General features: G+C 42.2%; 1 protein-coding gene across 2 annotated transcripts in view; it reads right to left on the bottom strand.

Moving 5' to 3' along the window:
- Nucleotides 1-25533, bottom strand: part of SPRED2 (sprouty related EVH1 domain containing 2) — a 128507-nt gene that overhangs the window by 13528 nt on the left and 89446 nt on the right. For both annotated transcript variants that reach the window (XM_081264195.1, XM_081264196.1), the window contains exons 2-4: nt 18878-19055; nt 10855-11023; nt 8086-8150 (exon numbers count right to left, since the gene is read on the bottom strand). In XM_081264195.1, the coding sequence (XP_081120321.1) occupies nt 8086-8150; nt 10855-11023; nt 18878-19055 (412 nt within the window). The remainder of the gene's footprint in view (nt 1-8085; nt 8151-10854; nt 11024-18877; nt 19056-25533) is intronic.

Here is a 25533-nt window from a genome sequence, read left to right as displayed (position 1 = left end):
ATTAAAGGAACACAGAAAATTGGTATGGAAAAATTTCGGAAACTTACTGAACAAATACTTCCTTCTCAGTGGCTGGGGAGGGGATCAGATATCATAAAGATCAAGGAAAACCAATGGAGTAGAAGAAAGAGAACAAGAGTAGGAAGGAAGAAAGGGGGAAGAAACATGAAATGAATTTAACAAAATCAGGTTTTATTCATAAATAAAGTTATCAAAGGGAATGTCAATTTTGTGTATATGGACAAGAAAGCACGTGTCATAGAGCAGAGACAGGAGACTGGGGGAGGGAGGAGGAGAGGAGGAAAAGGAAGAGGATGAGGATTAAAATGAAATGATTTGCATGTATGATTTTGTCAAAATGAACCCAAATACTAAGTTGAATTATAATGCTCTCATAAAAAGTGTTTTCTCTTTCCTCAAAACAAAAACTTCCTCTTTCTTAAACTTCCGTGGCAGGAGCCAGCAGGTTTGGGGTACGCATTCTGGGTGAGCACAGGCTACTTAGCTGGCTTTATCTGGGAAGATGGAGGTGTCGATAGGTGCCCACAGTCCAGATGCAGGGACTGAATGCAGCCAGGTACTGCAGTGCCTAGCTAAGAACAGACAGCACTCCACATCCTCTCCCACTCCTTTCTTCCCCTTGGGCCAGCAAGGAGAGACTAAAAAGAAACATGTTCCCCTGAAAAGGCTTTGAGCTCAAAGGGTCAGTGGTCGCAGTTAACTAATGGCAGGACCAAGTTGAGAACTCAGGCTGCCCGCTCTCCCCCAACTCTACACTCTGGAATCACCTTCACTTCACCTTTAAAAAAACTTGCCTTCTTAAAACCCAGTTCAGGGTCTCCACTGACTCAAGAATGAAAATAAGCATCACTTGCAAATACGAGGACAAAAGCTCACTTAGGACAAAACAATTGACTCCCCAACACTCTGGATCTTTTTTTTGACAGGGTCTCAGGAAGTTGCTGGCCTCAAACTTGTGATCCTCCTGCCTCAGCCTCCTGAGGCACTAGGATACAGGTGGGTGACTCTGCAATGCTTTAGTTTTTAACCATGTGCTTTAGAGAACACCTGGGATGGACATGAGGGGTCTGAGGTGTCATTAGGGACAACTGCTCTTAATAGGCCAAAGGTTATAAATGCTTATAATAAACAGGATGTCAGGGGTTCAAGTGCAGGGCATGAGGAAGGACTAAGTTTTCCAGTCTAGGCAAAAACATGACCGAAGCTGATGCTACTGCAAAGACAGGGCATTTTTCCTGTGTGAAGCAGAATTGCCTACAGGAAAAAATAAGGTATGATAAAACACCAAAAATAACCCACATATAGCCCTTCCAGCTGAGTTTTGAAAGCATGAAGCCCCACACAAAATGAGATGAAGGACTCTTCTCATTTTTGCAAAGGATAATACACAGTTGGGGCCATTTTAAGTGCACAGGAGAAAAGCGAATTTATTATATGTGCTGGATGTGCCATGGTGCTAGGGCTCGATTAGAAATTCTGGTTGAGCTGGGTGTGGTAATGCACACCTGTAATCCCAGTAGCTGGGGAGGCTGAGGCAGGTGGATCGTGAGTTCAAAGCCAGCCTCAGCAAAAGTGAGGTGCTAAGCAACTCAGTGAGACCCTGTTTCTAAATAAAATACAAAATATGGCTGGGGATGTGGCTGAGTGGTCAAGTGCCCTGAGTTCAATCCCTGCTACCTGCCCCTCCACCCCCCCCCCAAAAAAAAAGAAAGAAATTCTGGTTGAGAAGGACTGCTCAAATGCAGTAACAAAATACTTGTTGGTAAAAATCTAGAGGGGGGGACCCTAAAAATCTTACATATGGCGGGACTTCCTGTGGTTAAGTTTTAAGTAGCCATTTTGGGGATCTTGGGAGTAAAACATTCATTGCAATGGGTCCATCATAGGAACAGGCCAACAGAATACCTTTATCTCTTATCTGTTCCCTTTCCAACTTAGGTCCAGGGGAACTCTCTAATATAACTCTTGCATTTGGTTGTCGTTTTACAAATGGAACAGCTGAAGTATCATATAGGTAACTATACAATTAAGAAAGTTGGTAGGTGGTGTCCCACCTTCTGTGGGACCTTAGGCCAGTCACCCCTGACTCCTCGCTGCTTGTACAACTCTATATAAAATGGGGTACTTCCTACTTCATGTGCCAGAAGGAAGGAGGCTAGAGCAGACAAACTCACCATTCTTCCTAAATGCTAAGGTCTTGACATGTCTGTGGCTCTCCTTGCCTCCCAGCAAACCAAACATTTCCAGCTAGCTCCTGCCAGTGGCTCTACCTTTAATGTGCCATTATGTACCTGGTGACCATGTAACAGATCCACTGTATCTATGGGTTCCACATCCATGGATCCAACTAACTGCAGATCAAAACTATTTAGGAAAAAAAAAGGACATCTGTATTGAATGAATACAGACATTTTTTCCTTGCCATTATTTCCCTGAATAACGTCGTATAAATATTTACATAGCATTTACATTGTGGGTAGGTATTACAAATAACCTTGGAAGTACTGGGGATGGAACCCAGAGGCGCTCTATCACTGAGCTACATCCCCAGCCCTTTTTTATATTTTTATTTTAAGACAGTTTTGCTAAGTTGCTGAGGCTGCCCAGGACCTTCTGATCCTCCTGCCTTGGCCTCCTCCTAAGTCACTGTGAGTACAGGTGTGCACCACCAGGCTCAGTGATACTATGACTGAGTACCAGAGGATTTCCGCAATCACAGGGTGGGGAGTAGACGGGCAGGACTATACGGCTTCCTAACAGTGAGCAGAGAAGACAGTGACAGCCACTAAAAAGCACCCAGAGCCACAGAACACAACCTGTGGAGTCTCTCCATCCTTCCTCCTCTCTTGCCCCCCCCTCAGAGAAAACCCCTCTCATTCTTTCTTCCCTTCTTAAAAAAACAAAAACCAAAACAAACCAACAAGAACTCATCTACAGTCTGGCATTTAATACAAACAGCAGCCCCTCATCCCACCTCTGTCATCTCAGCTTCTCATTCCCCAGAGAAATTGACTTTCAATTCTTGTGGCTCTTTCTTTTGGCATCTGTCTTCATTTTTAAAATGCCATAGTTGTATTACTATTTCCTGCCTTTCAGATTTAGATATTATTTAAAGACTTCTTATTATGGAAGATGAAGCCTTGACTATACACCCTCAAGAATCTTCCTATAAAGCAACTATTTCCCTAATCCCCAGCTTGAGAGCCAGAGTCCGGCCACTCGGCACAAGGACAGCTGAAACAGCAACAGCACTTGACTGTAATTCTGGATTAGCCTACTCTAGAAGTATGCATATACCGCAGCTGCATCCCTCCCAGGGTATTTCAAAATCATCCCCTCTATGAAGATGTTGGTAACATTTCAAAAGAATCTATAGTAATAAATAGCCAGATTTTAATGGACCAAACCTTAGCAATAGAGATTTGGATAATAAAGATGGCCACCAAATTCAGAGTGTTCAGAGTTCTCTACAGCCCACGTTCTCTCTCTACAGCCCACTTTCTCTCTCTGCCGCCATCTTCAACAACTCTCTTCTTGGCCAGCCTCAAACCCTCTTGCCTCATGATCCCCAACTGCAGGGATCTGGAATTCAGCCTAAGCTGGGGAGCAATCAGCTCAGGTCATCTACAGAGCTAGGTGTTGGGAGCACAAGTCTACTGGGCGCCCCCAGACATGCCAGGTGTCCATTTACCAAAGGACAACAGAGGCAACCGGCTCCGGAGCTTTTGGGCTCTGTCTCTCAAGTTTCCCAGCTCTGAAGGGGGTGGGGGGGAGTCAAGGCAATTCTTCGCAAATATCAAAACCTCCCCTGTCACAGAATGCTAGCTTCTTTTTGGTTTTATCTTCTTTACATTATTTAGCTTATAAACAGGTACTAAATAACTCAGACAGTGAAATTCCCTCCTGTGACCACACAAAACAGATCTCTGCTCCCTAGATGTCCATGCTCAACTGGACCCACCATTATAACCAAGGCGCCCAGCGAGTGGAGGGGCCTGTGAAGGGACGACTGGGGCACGAGGGAGACAGGAGCCCAGGGTCATGGTGAGTGCCAGTGCTGGCAGGGGGCTCCGATCCCAACCACAGATGGACAGAAAACAGCTAAAAATCACCACACGAACCCACAGAGAAGCCCTCAAAACTATCCACTCTAAACAAACCTTGAGGACCACACTAAAGCAAATACACAAATTCTGAAAACTTAGGGTTGTGATACACTATATCCGGGGTTCAGATTCTCCATTCATTGAACACCCACAGAGTGAAGTTTCACCAGCTTATAGAGACTCAATGACAAATGACCTGCTTATAATCTGGCCCTCAGAGGAAACAGTCCTGGCCACTGGCCACAAAGCGCCTGGGCTGGACATTATCTTTTAGGAATGCAACTTGTTTTTCTATCCTGAGAAGTGAGGGGGACAAGCTGGCTTGGGACTGACCATAAGAGCTGAAAAGGCGTGAGCACACTCACTTCGTGAGTGCCCCAGTCCATTCAACCCCTTCATCGGGGAGCAGAGTGGAGAGCCCCTTCCTCTAGGTTTATTCCCTGTGTTAGTTTGTTTGCCATTGCTAAAATGAAACACCTGAGGCTGTCTACTTTATAAAGAAAAGAGGTTTATTTAGCTTACAGTTCTGGAGGATAAAGATACAGCACTAAAATCAGCTTGGCTCTGGTGAGGGCACCACTGCAGATGGCATTTCAAAAATGGAGGGAGTGGGCTGGGGTTGTAGCTCAGTGGTAGAGCCCTTTCCTAGCACATGTGAGGCACTCACTGGGTTTGATCCTCAGCACCACATAAATATAAATAAATAAAATAAAGGCATTGTGTCCATCTACAACTAAATTATATATATATATATATATATATATATAATTATATGTATAATATATGTATAAATTATATATATATATAATTATATGTATAATATATGTATAAATTATATATATATATAATTATATGTATAATATATGTATAAATTATATATATATATATATATATATATATATATATATATATATATATATATATGGTGGGAGCATATGTCAGAGATCCCACGGCAAAAGGAGAAGCTGGAGAGGCTGGGGAGGGGCCAGACTTACTGTTTTATACCAACTCTCTCTTGAAAACTATCAGGGGTCCTACAGAAACCAAATTACTCTCAGTGCCTACGATGACCTAAACACCTCCTAACATGGCCAAACTGGGGACTGGGCTTCCAATACATGAGATCTCTGGGGACACGCTCACACCATATCCAACCACAGCACTCCCCCAATAGGACATCAAGGAATGCTGATACTCTTGTGCATCCACATATTGTCCACAATATCCTGTTTTCCTCCTAGTCCCAAAGAATCTCCTGAAACAAAATAACCTCTGGCTCCAGTGGCAGAAACACAAAAGGTCTATTCCTGGTTTCTCGAGTTACAACTCTAAAGTTTTCCCATTCACAGGCTGTTCTCTTGGAAAATGATCATGATGCTGGTCCGTCATAAGTTGGAGCAGGTCTTATCACTATTTATACCCTTTCTTTGATAAATGAGTTCCAAGCTCTAAACATCTGTCTTCCAATTATTAAGTCTCAGGATACAACAAGACTCGGGAAGCCGTAGACTACACAGCAGATAAAGCAGTCACATTTCCTTGGCTCTAGGCTTCAGACTTATTTACTGTTTAGGGATAGAAAGTCTGGAGACAGGGAACTCTGAACAAATGGGAACCTGGTATATAAGCCCCCCTCCCCCCTTTCCTAGGGTGTGGTTCCTAAAGACAGGGCTCTTCCTGGGGAAGGGAGGTACCGTTATAAATAGGTCCTTGTTTGTAAACAAATGGAATGAGGGCAGTTGACCACAGACATCGGGACCTATGTGCAAGGCACTTCATTAAATAGAGTTCCTTCTCCAGTGTTTCCAAACATCTGGAAGCAGCAGGGCTGTTTCTAAACTTTTTTTTTTCCAGGCATTCTGTGCTCTGTGGATCCCCTGTGGATTAAAGGACAAAACCAGGAGGGATTCTGGCTTCCATCATTCCTTTCCCTCTCACCCTCTCCCGATTCCATAAATCACTTCTGGCAGGTAGCTGGGAAGCAGCTGCAAAGGACAGTTTTGCTCTGGAGCACAGGAAGCCACCTTTTAACCCGCCTGCTGTTGTTTGTCTCCCGAAACGTGACAAAAGAACAGATGTAAGCAACATGCCAACTGTTGAGAGGATCTGCTCGGAGCACTGGAGGAAGCCTGTTCAGAGCCACATCACACCAGTCGCTCCAAGGAAGGACAACGGAGTTCATTTCCTGAAACCCCCCACGCACGCTCTGTTCACATCAGGCTGGGATGCACAACGCTCAGGCAACTCACCGCCCACACCCCTGCTTCTGCCTCTGCCCCTCTGGCTCCCTAGCTGTGAAGCCCCTTCCAGAACCCTGCTCAGATGCCACGGGAGGTTCAGTCCAGCTTTATCTCCCAGTGAGGTCTTTTCTGAGCCCACACCAACCCCTCATCTCTAGACCAGACTGCTGTCCATAGCCTGCAGCTTCCAGGCCTCATGGGGGTCTAGCCCCCCCTCTGCAAACTACCCTGTTAACCTCCTGTCGTGTTGGAACCTTGGCTTACACACCACTGTGGCCCCCAAGCAGTGTCTTTTATATCTCCAGCTGCAAACTTTGAGTGCCCTGGGAAACAAGTTCAATAGGTTGCACCCAATATTTAAAAATATGGAATAAAAACCAGGCTACAAAAGATAGTCTTGGGAGAACTGGGTAACAATGAAGTCGACATGAGATAAAATTATGAAATTCCTATTAACTTTCTTAAGAGATCGTAATGGTGTTGTGGTTGTACAGGGAAATGCCTTGTTGTTTTTAAAAAACGTACCTTCATTGATCTTCTTTGGGGTCAGTTTTAGGTTTACAAAATTGAGTGGAAAGCATAGCAAAAAAATTTGTGCATGTGGGCTCACATGCACACATATGTAATTACACATATTGGGACAAATCAAGCGAATGTGCCAGAATTTACAACTGCTAAATCCAGGTAGAGGGCACACAGGTATTCATTATGTTATTCTTCAATTTTTTTCCGAGTTTAAAATAAGTTTCATAATTAAAAAAATAAATAAATAAATAAAAAGAAAAAATCGGAATACAGAACATGAAGCCTGATTTGCGTTTAGGTATCTGTTGAAGTGTGTGTCCTGGGTCACGCATTTTTTTATTGTGGGTCAAGGCCCTGAGTTTGAAAAAGCTGCCCTAAAGCAATTTGCTTTCCTAAATTCACAGTAGGCAGGCAATGAACTACTTGTTAATTAACTGCTAGAAGCATAGGATTTAAATGAAGACACAAGCTGAGAAATCAGCTTGTGTCTTCATTTAAATCTCCAGTTACATCTCATTAAGTCAAGCTATGTCACAACATTGAAGCCCCTTCCTCCCCAGCACACTGTCCTCAGCTCAGCCTCCAGGCCTTTCTTATCAGATGCTGAATTACTCAATAAAAAGGGGGACTTCAGGCTTTTTCTCTCCAGGGAGGGTGTTAACAGAAGATTCCAAGCAGGGGCCCAACTGTCTTGGTTTGCCTGGACTGAGGTGTTCCACAGGACTAAGACTCTGGGTGCTAAGACCAGGACTGTCCTAGCAAACCAAAGCAGACGGTCACTCTAGATTTCTTTTTTCTTTTTCTTTTTAATATTTATTTTTTAGTTTTAGGTGGACACCATATCTTTATTTTACATTTATGTGGTGCTGAGGATCGAACCCAGTGCCTCATGGATGGTAGGCGAGCACTCTATCACTGAGCCACAATCCCAGCCCATCACTCTAGATTTCAAAGAAGCCGTAAGGACTCTAGATCTGGGAGAGTTGTCACTGCAGTGCTGTGTAGCATAGTACAGCCACACAGGAGCGAGGGGCGAACCAGTGCTCAGGAAACTGATACAAGACAGAGATACCTGACGGCTGCCACACAAAAACAGTTGATGCCACACTGTAAGGAGTCTCTGGCAATGACAGAGAACCTTTTTGTTCTTAGTCGTCACCTAATGTGGACAGAAAAGGGCAAAGGAAACTTACTGTGAAAACGTCATCGTCACCAAGCTCGGCTTCATTATGGATAGTGGAAGATGATGTTGTTGAGCCTAAAAGAGAAAAAGGTAATAAAAATGTGTCTCCAAGGAGCATAAACTATATTAAATCACTTAAAACTTAAAAAGTGCACTTTAATAAAACCACATTTCATCCTTTTCCCCTCAATTTTTTTTTAGTGTTCTTTTTAGGTATACATAATAGCAGAGTTTGACATATTATGTATATATGCAATATGACTTCCCATTCTTGGGGTTGTCCATGATGTGGAGTTGCACCTGTTATCCATTCAGATATGAACATAGGAAAGTTAGGTGTGACTCCTTCTAGTGTCTTTCCTATTTCCCCCACCCCCCACCCTTCACTACCCTTTGTCTAATCCAATGAACTTCTATTCTCCCTGCCCCCTTCCCCCTTATTGTTTGTTAGCACCCGAATATCAGAGAGAACACTCAGACTTTAGTTTTTTGGGATTGCCTTAGAAGACTCCAGATAATTTACTGGCAAATGCCATAATTTCATTCTTCTTTATGGCTGAGCAATATTCCATTTTGCATGTACCTTTTCTTTGTCCATTCATCTGTTGAAGGGCATCTAGGTTGGCTCCATATCTTAGCTATTGTGAACTGAGCTGCTATAAACATTGATGTGGCTGCGTCACTACAGTATACTCCATTCTTTTTGTTTGTGAATCACTAACAGAAACCAATTACTGGGGAATTAGTGCCTTTTTTTTTTGTTGTTGTTAAACTGGGGATTGAACCCAGGGGTGCTCTACCACTAGGCTACACCCCTAGTCTTTTTATTTTCTATTTTGAGACAGGATCTAGTTGAGGCTGGTCTCAATCCTTCTACCCAGACTCCCAAGTCATTGGGATTATAGGTATGCATCACTGCGCCTAGCTGAAATAAATGCTTTTAACTTATTCTTTAACTGCTTCTTGCCCGATGCTCCCTACATTAACTTTGTGAACTGTTCTCAGTTAATCTCTCAAACTTCTACACTGGCTGCTAAAGAACAGATACATAAAGAAGCACTATGGAGGGGAAAGGAGAACCTGGCTACTTCTCTGAGGGCATTCGGTAAGTCCAGCCTCGGTAGGGAGCTCAAGGTCCCAGTTGTGGAGGGAGGAAAGCACCGAAGTAGGACTCCCTGCAAGTCAGACCTGCCACACTCTTACTGTGGAGACAGGATTTCGCTTTGGTAAGTCTTTTCATCCACCAATGAGGAAGATTTGATTAAACAGCTTGAATGTTTGCACCTCCAGTTCGAAATTCAGATACTGTCCTCTAAATCCCAACTGTGGGAGCCATGTTCTTAGAAGATATCCAGGCAATGGGCAGATGAGTTTCCTTTGCTTTTGCAGGTCAAAATTAAGGCTTCTGTCAGAAATCCCAGCTTATTCCATCACGGAATGACTCAGTTTTTAAAGTTCTAGTTTACAAGAGAACAGCTAGGTAGTGTGTGTGCACACAAAAAAAATTCCAGTTTGAGAATCAGATCCTGTATGTAACTTCAGTGATTAAAGTCCATGGATACAATGCAAACTTCTATCAATAATACAGAGGCTGATTCTCTGCAAACATTGAAAAGCTATATTTAATATCAACATCTAAAATATCTGCCACTTAACGTTGTAAACCCTGGTTTTTAATCTCTTTTTGGCCAACTCATGGTTTTCATTAATTGATTCATGTTGTAGCTAGAATTGTCTTAGCTATTGACAATAATGTTAAATGATTTCCAAGACTTGCATTTTTCTCCCTCATTCACAATCAATACTTCAGAACAGTTCCATTTCTTAAGCAAGCAAAATATATATTCTTTTGTGATTCAATTCCCCCAGTTCTAAATCTGGTATTAACATGTTGCTTGATACTTCTTCACAGGGCTCTGGCCGTAGCACCTTTAATTATCTGATTAGATAACTGTATCTGAAACACAGAAATTTGTCCATCTGCATGTGGGGACTGTAGCCATGATCATCATGAGAGTTGATAGCCCAAGGCTCTTCCAGGCCAGAATCAGGTGTAACAATGCCTACACCATTTACTTTTCTTTTCTTTCTTTTTTGTAAATGAAATCCATCATTCTCTCTTTTTAAAAAATATATTTTTAGTTATCAATGGACCTTTATTTTATTTCTTTATATGTGGTGCTGAGAATTGAGCCCAGTGCCTCACAAATGCTAGACAAGTGCTCCTACCAATGAACTACAACCCTAACCCTGCCTACACCATCTACAAAGAACGACGAAACCAAGGACCTGGGGAGTGACAGATCCCTTTCCTTTTCAGTGGCCACTGTTCACTCCAGGCTTTGATTTGGGAATAGTGGACAGACCTGGTGCAAGCTGGGCCCACCAGAATGCATTCTCTACTTCTGAGCCAAGACAGACCAGACTAAAGTCTTTTTAATAGTCAGGACACGGAGGGGGAAAACAACACCACCACCACCAACAAAAAAAAAAAAAACAGTAAAAAATTCATCCACATGGACATCTGGAGTGCCTGCTTCCAGCTTCAGAGCACAGTCCAAAAACCAATCAGGATCACTCCCTTCTCTGAAATCTATCTCCTTTCCCCTGCATTGTCGCTTTAATTATTCTCCTTGGAAGCTCTGAAAGTTTTGGCATCAACTGGGCCCCAAACCCTCCTGCAAAGAAACTATAAATATACGATGGCAGGCCACTGGAATGAAAAAGAATCTGGGAACTTTCCACAGACCCACTAAGGGCCCAGTGACAAGTTTGATACCTTCTATGAGGTCTTCAATTGCTTTCCTCACTCCCCTGTCAAAGGCTCGAGCGTCAGCAGGGCTTTGGAAGGTAAGTCCAAACTTCCTATTATCGACCTTCCAATGATGAAACGTTGGATTGGCTTTGGTGTAGACCAAGTCCTTTCTTACATAGCATTCCAGCACCACCTGAAGGATGGAAACACACAGGCTGGTTACTCGTGGAGCAGCCACGATGGTGTCTGGCTACAGAAGTCTAACAGGGAATCGTTGCCAGTGCTAACCCAGACCTTCCACCTGTGCCTCCACCGGGCGCCTTTCTACCAGGGAGGACACTCTGTTGCTTACTGACCACCTCATCATTGCCGCCCCTGGCCCTTGGCTCTTGTGAGCTTTCCTGTCCTAGCTGTCCTTTCACCAGGTTCCTCTCCATCTCACAGATTCTTCCCCCCCTGCCCTCACCATGAAGCACCAGTGAGACCCAGGTCTTTGATGGGCCCCATATTGTGGCCTTTGTCCTGATGGCTCTCAGCCTTCTCTCCCCGGTCTTATTTAGTGGCTCCCTTGACCCTTAAATTCAACAAGTTGAAAATCAGTCATTCTGAAATTTCTGCCACTGGTTTCCTCCTAAGTGCCTACATCTGGCAATGCCAACCCTTCTCTGCTCACTCTCTCCAGCTCCGAATCTCTGTGGTCGCCTTTGCCTGTTCTGCTTTCTCTCTTCCCCGATACGATTGATCACCAAGTCCATCTCATGTCTCTGGTATCTTTTCTATCAACCCCGTTTCAGCTTCTGCCATCCTGATCTGGGACTGTTAACGTTACATCTAGATTACTAGAACAATCTCCACATTTCTAACCATCTAGTTTCAGAACTGGCTTTTGCTGAGCTACAACCTTGACTGATCTTTTCCTCTCTAGATCAAGTCCCTCCATCTTTTTATCTCTAAGGTGGAAATAACACCAAAGCTATCAAGGAGATAAGAACATGCTCTGAAAACACTGAACAGAATAAATGAGAAACTTAACAGGGCTGCACTCATTCCTCAGGGCACATCACACGAGGCTGTAGACTATACTCATCCTTGTTGCCTTCGCCCTTGGGCATCTGATTTCACATCATTCTAACAGCCTCAAGTGCATTGATCTTGTTCCCCCTAAATATAAATATTTCAAGATGTATCATAAAGTAACACCCTGTGTCTAGAATGGTGCTATAAAGAAACTAGTATTGTATTTTTATAGAATACAAGCAGTACTGCAATCATGTGACTATAAACTTCATTCTTTATTCAGGATAAATACAAACTATTCACAATATCTATTCCTTCACTATAAACATCATAATGATTTTGCTGAGTTTTAATAGCCTCGATCTTGTTCTGGCAAAGCTCCGCAATTAATACAATGTGATCTTGTTGATTTAGACTAAATGAATGGCAAAAGTACAAGCCTGTTCGAATTAGTGTAAATTTAAATAAGCAATGTGTTCAAATGAGTAGAAATTCAAGAATACCTCACAGCAAAAAGAAATTAAATGCTGCCTAATAAACATTCCTGAAGTTGGTAAAGAAATAAAAATAATATTCAAGTTGGCACACTACATTAGAGGCCCAAAGCAGTTAACTTTACAACATTGTATTGAAAGAGGACAACAGTCCACTCACCCGATTCTATTTATGATTAAATTGCTTATTATGGCCATTTCTCCCTAAGAATAGTGCAATGATTAAATGTCAGCCCAGCCCCATTCCAAATTGGGGAAATCCAAATAACCAAGGCTTTAACTAACAAATGTTTTATCTATTTTAGAATTTAATAGTCTCAATTGAAAGTCTCAAAATAAACTTTTTGTAAAAACACAGACTGTTTTTCCATATTTTTAGGGTGAAAAAATTAGTCTCCAGTTGACACTAACTTTAAAAATTATTCCCAATGCATATTTTCTTAGAAAATTTTAAGTACAACAAGTTTGTCCACTTAAATTAGGTGATAGGGAAATTACATACTATCTTATGATGTCCTCTTATTCAAATTAATATCTTTATGTATCTAAGTTTAACAGCAAAAAGAAAAAAGTTCAGATGCATTCATCTTTACAACAGATATTCTTGTTGGAGTTTAAAAAAAAAAAAAAAAAACAGACACAGGAAATAGATGTCATAAAGAGTTAAAAGTGATTTAGATGAACACAGGAACCTCCTGCTTGCTTTTCTCCTGCCTCACCCTCAGGCCTCTCCATTTCCAGTGTCACCCCATTGTCATTATGGTGAGCAACACCTAGTTCCCTTGCCATCTTCTTCAGATATACACAGCAGTTTGTGTGTGTGTTTAAATGCAGCCACATCTATAAACTGCCCACAACTTGCTTTTTATTTTCCTTAAAACTTTAGGGACTGGGCTGTTGCTCAGTAGTAGTATATGTGCCCTAGGTTCAATCACCAGCACCAAAAAAAGCAACACAACATATCTTAAGAGATATAGGAAGGTAATAATGGTTCTCTCCAATGGCTGTGTGGTATTCCTCAGTGTGGATGTATTACATTTTTTTCCAGCCATTATCCATAATCATGAACATTTAGGTAATTTGCAACTGGTCACTTTTATAGACAAACACCACAACCTACATCCTTATACATTAAAGGTTTTCGGAGTTTAGTCTGCAGGTCCTTGGGAGCCTCCCCCATCTGCAGACCCTTTCCAAGATGAGAAAACTCTTTTTATCATCGTAAGACACTTTTGCCTTTTTCACTGTGTTGACATTTCTGCTTGTGGTGGGTGTCATTGCTGGGCAGTTGCATGAGTCAAGATAGCATGGTAGCACCACCCAAATGTATCAAAGCCATCAGATTCCTTCTTTTGCTCAAGAATGTCCTTAATGAAGCAGCAAAAGTTATTTCACTACATCTTAACCTTTGCATACACATGCACTTTATTTTATGTGATGAAATGGGAAGAACACACAATTGGATTCTTCCATCAGCTTCTGCATTCCACCTGCTACAATGTGCTGCTTTGGTTGAAGAATATGAAGAAAACCTGGCTTTGCACATATGCACAGTTGGAAAAAGAAAGAGTATTTATAATTGCCTTTTCTCTTCTGTTTATGGATGACTGAGTCAAGTACTTATGTGACTGGTTTGGTTGAGAGTTGAACTAACTGCTTATTTCTTGGACTTCTGTTTTTATTCAAAGAATGACAGACCAATCGTGGTTAATCATACTTGGGAATCTGGCAGACATTTTCTTGAAAATGAACAAAGTGAGCTTGTCACTTCAAGGAAAACAACTCAAGGTATTTGTTGCCAATAATAAAATTTGAACTTCTAAGTGAAAATCATAATTTTGGACAGCTTCCCAATCTTAAATAGTGTTCTAATAAGATCATTGGTGATATTAGGAAATGTAATTTTTTGATATTGTAGGATAAAATGTGTCAACAATTGGAAGATCTGCTGAACTCAGTAAACCATTATTTTCCAGATGACTAATGCATCATGTTACCAAATCAGACATGAGTGAAAAATCCAGAGCAAAAGATACACCAGGGATTGAACTCGGGGGTGCTTAACCACTGATTCTCATCCCCAGCCGTTTTTTAAACATTTTATTTTGAGACAGGTTCTCTCCAAGTTGCTGAGGCTGGCTTTGAACTTGCAATCCTCCTGCTTTAGCCATCTGAGCCATGGGGATTACAGGTATGCGCCACCATGCCCAGCAAAACCAATAGATTTTAATATAAGAGAATAAAAAATTCCTATTAATGGTTCCAGATTCCACATTTAAGAAACTGCAATAGGTTGAGTTTTGATGTAGTACCAAAGAAGAATATATATAATTATCTGACAGGGGTCTTTAAATATGACTCCCTTTTCTAGCATATGTTATCATATAGCCAAAATGACATATTAAAACTGATTAAAAAGCAGGAGTAGATATGAGAATTTGGCTCTTGTCTATTCAGCCAGATACTAGTGAAGTGCTAGGTTAAAAAGTTATGTAGGTTTAAAATTAAAATCTCAATCAGGTGTGTCGGCACATGCCCAACATCTCAGAGATATCAGGAGGCTAAGACAGAAGGATCTCAAGTGCAAGGCCAGCCTTAGCAACTTAGCAAGATCATGTCTCAAAAAATAAAAAGGGCTAGGGGTATAGCTCAGTGGTAAAGTTCAATCCCGAGTATGCATGTATGTATGTAAGGATAAATAAATAAAATAAATAAAATCTCGCCAAATTGTCTTTCAAAGAGCTTTGCTGGCTCAAATTCCCCCCACAACATTTTGTAGGAATGCTCACCAACTTATACATGGGCAGTCACTGGAGGGATCAATCAACTCTATATTTTATGATTTGTCTTTATAAAGTGGTTTCTCATGGGATTAAGGAGTAAACTCCTCTAATTCATCTAAAGTAATACTCAACTCAAAAAGTCCTAACTCACATAAAATTTCTCAGGAAAACTTTCTTGTCCTCAGCTTATAAAAATGATCCGAATTACTATTTGAGACTGGGCCTCTGGAACACACCTGTTTCCCACAGAAATAATGACAGTTAAACTCACAAGCCCCAGTATGTAACTAAAACCAACCACCACAAAACCCCTTCACGATACACTGAGACCTAAAACTGGACAACACTGGAGCATCCATCCACAACACCGTTTCAGTCAGAAAGAGCACTTCATGCCCTGGCGGGCAAACTGGGAATTCTGATCCATCCACCCTCCGTGTCCTAATAATGGCCTCCACCCTCTCTCACCATTCCATCTCTTAGTGCAGAGCTCCCTGGGGGCCTTTATCCACCAGTGGGCAGAAACGCTGTTCTGCAGAAGTGCAGAAGGCCAAGGGAGGGGTCACTGAGTCTCTGAAGGTGTGTGTGTGAGTGTGTGAGTGTGTGTGTGAGTGTGTGTGTGCTGTGGGAACAGGAAACCATTCCCCTCACGGGGAGGGCTGGAGAGGTGAGAGTGCAACTGAGTACACAGGTGTGTGTTAGTGGACAGCTGGAGCCTAGAAGTTAGTCATACACTAAAGAAGAGGGATGGGGAGACACGTTGGCAGAGGGAATGACACCTGCATTTAGGATAGCACAACGTGCAACAGCAACAAACAGAAGCTGGTCCACAAGTCCAGGGGGAACAGAGGACTGGAACTGCCCCACCGGGCTCTGACAAAGAAATGGTTCCAAGTGTCGGTTCAGACACTGAATGCACGTCCTCTACCAAGGAAGGGGACCACATCTTGAAGCACTGAGCCCCCAACTACTACAATATCTTCTTCCTTTGAAATGTTGCAAGAGTTTAATGATGCCGTGCATACCAAGAGCCTTGAAAAAAATAATAAAACCTTGTAACTATAATGTACAAGTCACAGGTAAGATACAAGTTCAGGGGGCTGGGGTTGGGGCTCAGTGATACAGCACTCGCCTAGCATGCGTGAGGCACTGGGTTTGAATCTCAGCACCACATAAATATAAAATGAAGATATTGTGTCCACCTAAAACTAAAAAATAAATATTAAAAACAAGATACAAGTTCATAAATTTGTAAAATTAAGGGGCTGGGTTCGACAATCTAAATGGCCGTTTAGGTTGAAACAGTCTATAATAAACCATGAAATTCCATAAAGAAAAATAGCCCTAAATGTTATTACCCTTCACACAAGTAGGTTCCCCTACCCCTACCCCAGGTGCTGGGGATCAAACCCAGGGCCTTGTGCATATTAAGCAAGAGCTACAGCCACATAAGATAATTTGTTAACCCAGAACAACTAAAAACAAAAAGAAGGTGAGTGAAAATTTTTTTCTATTTAAATTTTGTAGGAAAAAAAAAACACCAACTAAAATAAACAAAGCAACAGATTATAAAAATATACTTGAAGTATGTCAGATGAAGATTAGATCTTTATTATACAAGAGAGCATAGATATCAAGGAGAAAAATAAGATCCCAATAGAAAAGTATGCAAAGCACATACATTAATAGATAATTCACAGTCACAACTGTTTGTAACAAGGAGAAAATGATTTGAGCTCATTATGTACCATAAGCTACCACTACTATTCTATCAAAGTGATAAGGATTTAAAATATATGACCTTCAATGTGTTAAAAGGAAATTTTCGTATGCTAGCAGCAGCCCCCTGCACACATAATTGACTTTTCCAAATTATCCCCCAAAAGTAATAAATATGGAAAATGCAGGTAGGTGTCTCTTCAGAGTAGGCAGAAGGGAAAGAACTTTAGTTTTCAACACTAAGGAGATGGCCAAGTAAATAAAAGAACATCACATTGATATCAGCAACGTGGAAAATTTATTTCCTTCCTTCTGTCCCTTCTTTTTCTTCAGAAAAGTGCTCTACTACTGAGCTACACACCTTCAGTCCCTCCAAAATTTCCTTTTTTTCCCCCCTTTTTGGTACTGGAAATTGAACCCAGAAGAATTTGACCTCTGTGCTAATTCCCAGTCTTTAAAAAAAAATTTTTTTTTTTGAGTCAAAGTCTCACTAAGATGCCCAGGTTTGCTTCGAACTTGTTATTGATCCTCTTGCCCCAGCCTCCAGAAGACACTGGCACTACAAGCATGCACCACTGCACCTGGTTCAGAAAATCTATTATGAGAATGCTTGGGCAAAGTAAATGAGACATATAACCGATCATAAAATATGATGAGAGTTTTGCAAAAATAAAAATCTGTGCAAGGGAAAAAACTACATCAATGGGCTGAAGGTGGTTGTACATGTGCGACTCTGGTTTGGTCTTGGCCATCGTGATGGGGTATTAAATACTGGATTGTGGTTCACAAAATGGGTCACCAACAATGTAGAATCATTCTAAATCCTAATATCTTCAGTCATAATGACTGTTGTAAGCATACAGTGGTACAACCTAGCCAAAAGATTAACATGGTACTCAGCAGATGGTAAATGCTAGATAAATGACAGTTTTATCACTTTTTGTTGGTCGTGTGATTATACTGCCTTTATTCCCCAAATTTCGTAAATAAGAATGTTTTCATCATCTGACTATTATGTAGGGAACTTCCTACATAAATACTTCTTAAAATTAGCTATATCCTCCCTTTCAATTTTCAGAAATGAATCAAGTGTGAAAATGGCATTTCTGTTAATCCATATGTAACATTTACAAATTGTTTTATCTACTGTGTGATTTTTTTAAACTCTAAGAAGTGGTTGCAAAAGAAGATTAAATTTGTACATCTAACACATGAAACTCAACAGATGCCGCTATAAAGGGTCTCAAACGTAAGACCGACATATTCTTGCGCCGTCTGCATTCTCTGTGAAATCCTGTACAATCCTGCACATTCCAAATCATCTGTTGGTTTCTGAATATACACACCACGATCAGATACAGATAGGAGTAGTCTTCCATGTTTAGGGCCATTAACTGAAAATAGACTGGACATTCTATTTTTCCTTCCTGTTATAGATTGTATCATAACAGACCTGGTCATCCCAGCTCCTTCACCACCCTGCGCGTTAAGAACTACCAATCATCCATTCTTGGGAAGTAATCATCCCTCTCCCAAGTATTTATTTATAAGCATGTATAATTATTTACAGAAGTGTGATACCACTACTTTTCTGTTACTTCTTTTTCCAAACAAGCTTTACTCATTACTTATGAAATAAAAGCTATGTTATCTTTTAGATAAACACTTATTTAGAAGGAGCCAAATGTCAGAAGACATTTTCTCTCTGCCTTTGCACTCTTAAGTAATTTCTACCTTCCAAATGCAATGGTGAGCTCCGTGAATAAACCCTACATTTTGAAAACTCTGGCTTCACGGTTCCGTATCATCTGAGTTACATAACATGGGTGTGTGGTCAAGAGCCTTTACTGCAAAGGGAGGATTATGTTTTAAAATTTGACAGCAGCTCCAGAACTTTTCAAGTTTTTTGCAAGAGTTTGAAGTCAGAGAAAAAAAAATTAAAAAAAAAAAAAAAAGTTAGTGAAGAGGGCTATGATGTCACGTAAAGAAATCAGTCATTGCTAATTTAACCCACAGTTGCATGTCTGCCATTACCAGTTTGTCTTTCTGTCGTTCACCATGGATGAGAAAGCCGCTTCGTCCATTGCCTTCCGGGTGCATGACCTTACAGACCCCGACGCGACTGATCCCGCCTCCTTCCTGTGGGAACCATCCCCCGCTGGAGTCATCTCTGGTCATAACCACAGCCTTGACACGCACAATATAGCTGTCACTAAAACGACAACAAGAAGAATGGGGCATGACAATGGTCTGGTAGCTGCAGAACATGTTTCACAATGCAAGATGACCACCAGCCAGCACTTCTCTGGACTCAAAAGAGAAAATCTGTGCCTAGTAATAATCTTGAGAGGCAACCCATCTCAAGATTTTTTTAGCGAAAAAAACAAAACACATCAACTCAACATAGAAGTACCTTAAAAAAAGACACCTAAGTGATTAACAACTACTTGTGAGTCTCTGAAGAAGTATTCAAAGCATCTCATTCTCCAGTTTCAGGGCATAAATATTAAAAATAAGTGAGCCAATCTCTATATTTTGGTATCTATTTGTAAGTTGGAAAGATAAACTTATAACTTAAGAGGATATTCACTGTAAACTTAGTTTATAATGAAAGGCAAGTCTTATTAACACTTTATGAAGCTAATAATTTTCTTATTTGGCACAAGAATAAGATAGTCCACTTCCAAATCACAAATTCTGCATGAAATCATTTATACAGATGGGGAAATATTTTAATTCAAGATACCCTTTACACATTTGTAGGCTCTTATTTATGGTTTTATTTTTTTCCATTCTAGAACTTTGATTTTGCAATGAGTTCTTTTGCACATTTGCCAACAACCCTTTCTCCTTCAGAGACCAATCCCAGTTTCTTTTCATTCTTCATCACTTTTTGGGGAAATTTATTTGGATCTTCAGCAAGGCCATTAAATTCTCACTTGATGTTTTCTTTCCTTGGATAGAATTCATTTTTTACTCAATCATATATTCAGAGCTTATGTATGCCAGATGCTATGCTAGATTCTAGGAAACAAAGATGCAGAGTAACAGAGAACCCTCTTGTGCCTTGGGCCCCAGGGAAGTCTGCTCCCTACCCCAGAAGGAGCCTGGTCCCACCATCAGCCGGACAAGAGATGTCCCTTGGCTGCACATTCCTGCTCACCTCCTCACCCAAAGACAAGTCGCTCGGATTTCCATGACCCCACATGGCTCCACCTCCCTTGTGACCCAGCTGCCCTCCTCCACCAAGTTCATGGGCCTGAAATCCAATAACCCCTAATTTCCTCATCTTCTCCTCTGACCATTCCTTTGGTTTTTAAAAAATTGTATAAACTGTACCTACTGTACAAAATTTACCTTTTTATGTGTACATTTCCGTGGTATTAAGTACATTTACACCCCCAGGCAACCTCCAACCACCAGCCATCATCTCCAGATCGTTTTCATTATCCCAAACCAAAACTCTGTACCTGTGAAAACACTTACTCCCCATTCTCTCCTCCCTCCACACACAGCCCCTACCAACCATCATCTGTACTTTGTGTCTTTGTGAATCTGACTACACTAGGTACTTCATGAATATTCCTTTTGCTTTATTAACCTGAATGAAGTGAAAGGTGCCGCAGTCCGGCTGGGCAAAATAACCGGGAGGTGACAAGCAACTTAAAGGTTGAGCGGGAACTCAAGGTAGCGGGCACCCAAGGTAGCTGGAGCCTCTTTATTGGAGAACAGCAGAGGTATATATACCTAACTGATTATACACAGCTTGACTCAATTAGCATCACCCAGTTACAGCAATCAGCCAAATAAGGAATCTCTACCATCTTAATGGCTCGGTGGCATTGTCTTACAAACCACTCCTCCTGGCAAACTGCCAGGCGCCATCTTGACTTGATTTGCGGTCCCCAACAGAAAGGTCCTCTGTGGCTCAGTCTCCCAGGCTGCTCTCTCCAGCATGGCTCCTCCAAGCCTACACCTGGGGTAGAGACTCAGCAGAGCTGCAGGCTCCTCGCCCTCCCCTGGGTTCATCTGCAGCTCATACACCTGACCATACTCTTCTTCCACCCACAATTCTGGGTCATCTCTTAACCTCTCATCCCTTGAAGAGGCTGGCAACCAGGCTCACTGTCCTTCCTCTTCCCTACCACTATCCTGCCATGATTCTTGGGTGTTTCATCACTGATTCTGAGCATCCTTCCAATTCCTTGGCCTCTTAGCTTCTGGGATTCTTTCCCTCCAATGACTCCATCCTGTACCCAGCCAGTGACCCACGCTCAGGTCAACCCTTGACTTTATCGCCAGCTCTGGACCACCTCCCTGCCTCAATTTTAAGCAGCCCACTTTCCGGCCATCACCCCCTTACTCTGTAGCTTCCTACAGACTCCAGTGATCACCTGGCATCACAGCCTGTTCTTACCACCACCTTCTAGGCCCTTCTCCTGCTCAACACTCCTCATGTTCTCACTCTGATTCTCTACCCAACTTCAGCTCCGATATTTACCGTGACACTCCTCAGCACACAACCTTAACACCTGTGCTTTCTCTCTCCTCATCGTGATTGCCTGACACAACCTGACCTGGTTAAGTCCTACCATCTACCTACTCCATGCTCCAACCCACGCTGCCGCACATGGTGTGGGGAACACCCCCTCTACTGTGCTTTAAAACAAGCCTTGTTTTAAAGTCGTAATCATCTGTTAAGTGGATCCTGAGGTACCTGGCATCCTGCTACAGCTGTCCACTCTGTCTCCAAGATGACTTTTAACTGGCCTCCTTTCCCTTGCTCTCAGATGATGGATGAGCTTGCCTGTTTCACTGAGAAGCCAGATGCAGTCAGTAGAGACCCTGCCCTTGTACCCACCATCATGCCTACCGGGTACTGGTACTCTCTGCCTCTCCTCCTTCACGGTGCCTAAACCATCCCCAATCCACGTCCTATCCCAATTCATGACGGGGCCAACTTCTCCAGTTACCTGCTCTATGCTAACAGTGTCCTCATTTGCATTTCCATCCAGGCCTCTTCTGGAGGAAGCTTTTAGTGAGTTCTGAGTTCTCTGCTTGGGTGTTTCACAGGCATCACAATCAATATGTATCAGATCAAACTCTTCATTCTAGTATGCTCCCACTCTTTTGGTTCTCCCTTCCAATTATACCAAAGACAATTTTTACCACCTCCATTGACACTGCCCAACATACCTGCCATCACTTTCCACTGAGATTATCACAACTGCTTCCTAATTGGAATCTTTACTTCCACGTGTGCCTGATTTCCCAGAAAACAGATTAGACTGTGACTCTATTCAAATCCTCCAGCAGCTTCCTAGATCATTTTGAGAAAAGCCAAAATGCGGCCATTGCTTATTCCACTTCACTCCCACTGGCCACACTCATGCCTCAGGGACACTGCGCTGGCTATTTATCCCTGCTTCTTAAGACCCCTTTCCTGCCGGCCACACTGGTGCACTCCTGTCATCTCACAGAGACTTGGGAGGCTAGGCAAGAGGATCACAAGTACAAGGCCAGCTTGGACAGTTTAGTTTGACTCTGTCTCAAAATAAAAAATAAAAAGGGCTGGGAATTAGCTCAGTGGTAGAGCAGCCCTGGATTCAATTCCCAGTACTACAAAAAAACCAAACCAAACCAACATTCCCCACCCTTCTCCCCTACACCAACTAGACTTATTCCCTTACATGATTCAGTTCTCTGCTGGAAATTGTTTCATTAGAGAAGACTTCCCTGTCCATCCTACATAAAACATCTTAAATCTTCTCACCTTGCCTGGCCTGTATCTGTCTGGCTACTAGGATGTAAACTTCTTAAGAGCAAGGACTTTGCCCTTTTGTTCACTGTAATATCCCTGGAGCTTAGAATGAGACTGTGAAATGAATAGGTGACATACACAATAAAACAGGTTTTAAGGAATGCATTTTGTAAGCCGGGCACAGTGGTGCACTCCTGTAATCCCAGCAGCTCTGGAGGCTGAGGCCCTAAGTAACTCAGTGAGACCCTGTCTCTAAATAAAATATAAAAAAAGGACTGGGGATGTGGCTCAGTGGTTAAGCACTCCTAGGTTCAATCCCTGGTACTGAAGGAAAAAAAAAAAAAAAAGAAGAAAGAAAAAAATGTATTTGTAGCTAACAGAATCCTTCTTTTAAAAAAAGAAACAGAAAAAGAAAGTATTCAGTACTCATTTGCTTATGAACCACAATAGTTTAGTTGGGATAACGGTTAAGAATTCCTTTTACAAGAATTCCTTTTAATTAACAAGTAAATGGACAAATTGCACATGTAGAAATACATGCAAAAATCACAGGTTGTGCATGCACATACTTCGAGATCCTAGAGATAAGAATATTTGATAATGTATTCAGATTAGTTGCATATAAACAACTTTGGAGAACATTCATTTTTTCCCCTTCACCCCCTTAATTCCAGAAAAACTAAAGGTACCTAGGATTTAAAAATCCTCCGGTGTACAACACAGCTGTCTCAAATCTTTGATGGGTGTACTATCTGTTCATCTTCCCAGGAAATGGCCAACGTGAACTGAAAGAACTGAAACTCTATACACCTCCTGTTAAAATATGGTTTGACTTTGTACGTGCTGTAGTTGAGGGCTGTTCTCGCTTTGAGGGGATGAAGTGAACATGAAAAAGAGAGGCTTGCATTACTTGTTAGTCCCACAAACTTATTTCCCAAAATAACACATTTATTAGAGATTTTTATAAATACCCCACCCTCTGCTTCCAGACCACAAAGGCTACCTGTGCCTCTGCTTTCGCTCTATGGCAGCTTCTTGCCTCAATTCCTCCCAGCAGGGCCTTCCCCAGAGCATAGACTTCTGAGTGGGGTGGGGTAGGGAGTTTGGGGCGGGCGGGAAGAAGCCCCTTTGGTCTCCACTGGCAACAACTCTGATAGCATTAACTGTGGCATCTGGTTATTTAAAACCAGGCCGAGGGTGAGGTGTTGCACCGAGAGTTGAGAGGGCTGTCTGCGTGGTCCAGCTGCATGGCTGCTGGCCAACAGCTTCCCATCCATGGAGCACTGACTGACGTTACTCGGGCACCTCACTCCCCACCCCAGAGCGCAAGGACAATGAACTCTACAACCAAAAGGTAGAAGAGAGGAAAACTCCCTTCCCAGCTCCCCTCCCCCTCTTTCTGGAAAGAATTAAACAACATCTGTTTAAAACAGATGCAGGGGTTTGTTTGGGGAGGATGGGCCGGAAGGGCAAGGACAGATTGGTTTTTTAAATTTGTGCAAGGAGAAGGCTGCCGGGATGCCTTAGAAACATTTTCAAAACATGCTACCATTGTCAAAAATAACCACCACAACGTGTTGCTGAAACTGACAACTGCTTCACGGTGGCCCGGCAGGGACATGGGGAGGCTCCAGAGGCAGGCCCCAACACCAGCTGTGCAGAGCCGGGGTCTGAACCCGACCAGAACAGCCCCAAACAACCACTGTCATCACCAATGGTGTTTGACTACCACTCAAACAACAGCATATTCTTTGGCTGGTTTATGAATAAATTGACTGAACTAGAGATTTTCCATTTAAGGAAAAGCTTTATGTTTCCAACATGCAGGGTTTTTGTTGTTGTTGTTGTTGTATGTGTGTGTGGTATGGTCACTCAATATGAAAAAGAGGCAAGTAACAACCTGTGTCAGGAGAGGAAGGCAAAGAAAGAACAATTTCAAAACTAGCAGCCCCAAAGAGAAGTTTTAAAATATCTCAGCATTTATGTTGTAAGTTTTCTCCAAATTTGAAGGACAAGTTACAGAAATAAACAAAGGAAGCAGACAGGTCAGCTGTGCCCTGCCTCCTCAGTAGCTGAAGAAATTGCTATTTGAGCTTCAGTTTTCTTCCTTTGCAAAATGAAGACAGGATCCACCCTGCTGGTTAAAAGCAGTGATAAAGGTCAAGTGCCAGAGCCATAGAAGTTTGATAAGTTGCAGCCATCATTACTTCTGCTGAAACACTGGCTTTGATTGCAGAAACAGGCCCTTTAAACCCCTGTCCCCTGGCCACTGAGTGGGTTTACAGACCGCCCAGCCTTCTCAGTTGTCAGAGTGGAAGGGCTGGGGATGCTGGGGCAAACAGCAGAAGAATCTCTGAACCCGGCCTCTCGCAGAAGACACTGTCATAAAGACCAGGTTTGATGGCACACTGTGGGCAGGCACACCTGTGGAGGAGCAGACTTCCTCGACCATCTGTGAGCTGGCCCTCTGCTCCTGCCCCTCCCTTAGTGTTTTTTTTTTTTTCTTTCAGGAATGGAGACTGGAACTTTTATATGCCCCATAAATTCTTCCTGGCCCCCACCTTATCACCAGCCCTTATCTGATTACACGGCTCCTTTATCTCTCCATTATGCTAAACTTTAGACTCACTTCCTCTGGCCTCTTTTCCATTCTTCTCCACTTCACCAGACCTTGAGAGGGATTAGCCAGAGATCCCAGCCTCTCCAGCCCAACTCCCAGACGCCAGCTGAGCCAAATATAACCAGCTTTCTCCAGGGAGTCAGGCACACAAGCTTTATTTTAATCACATCCCCATGCCCCAGTCCTCCTTGTGCTTATAAATTTATGAAGGCTCTTAGATCACATCAAATTACATACATATATAGATAGTATTATATGTTTGTAAAATGTATATAGATACGAAATGCATATATATATATATATATATAT

Source organism: Spermophilus citellus, assembly GCF_964194105.1.
Source record: "Spermophilus citellus genome assembly, chromosome: 13".
NCBI lineage: Eukaryota > Metazoa > Chordata > Mammalia > Rodentia > Sciuridae > Spermophilus > Spermophilus citellus.
The sequence above is the reverse complement of the archived record's forward strand: the minus strand, read 5'-3'. Positions and strand labels throughout refer to the sequence as shown.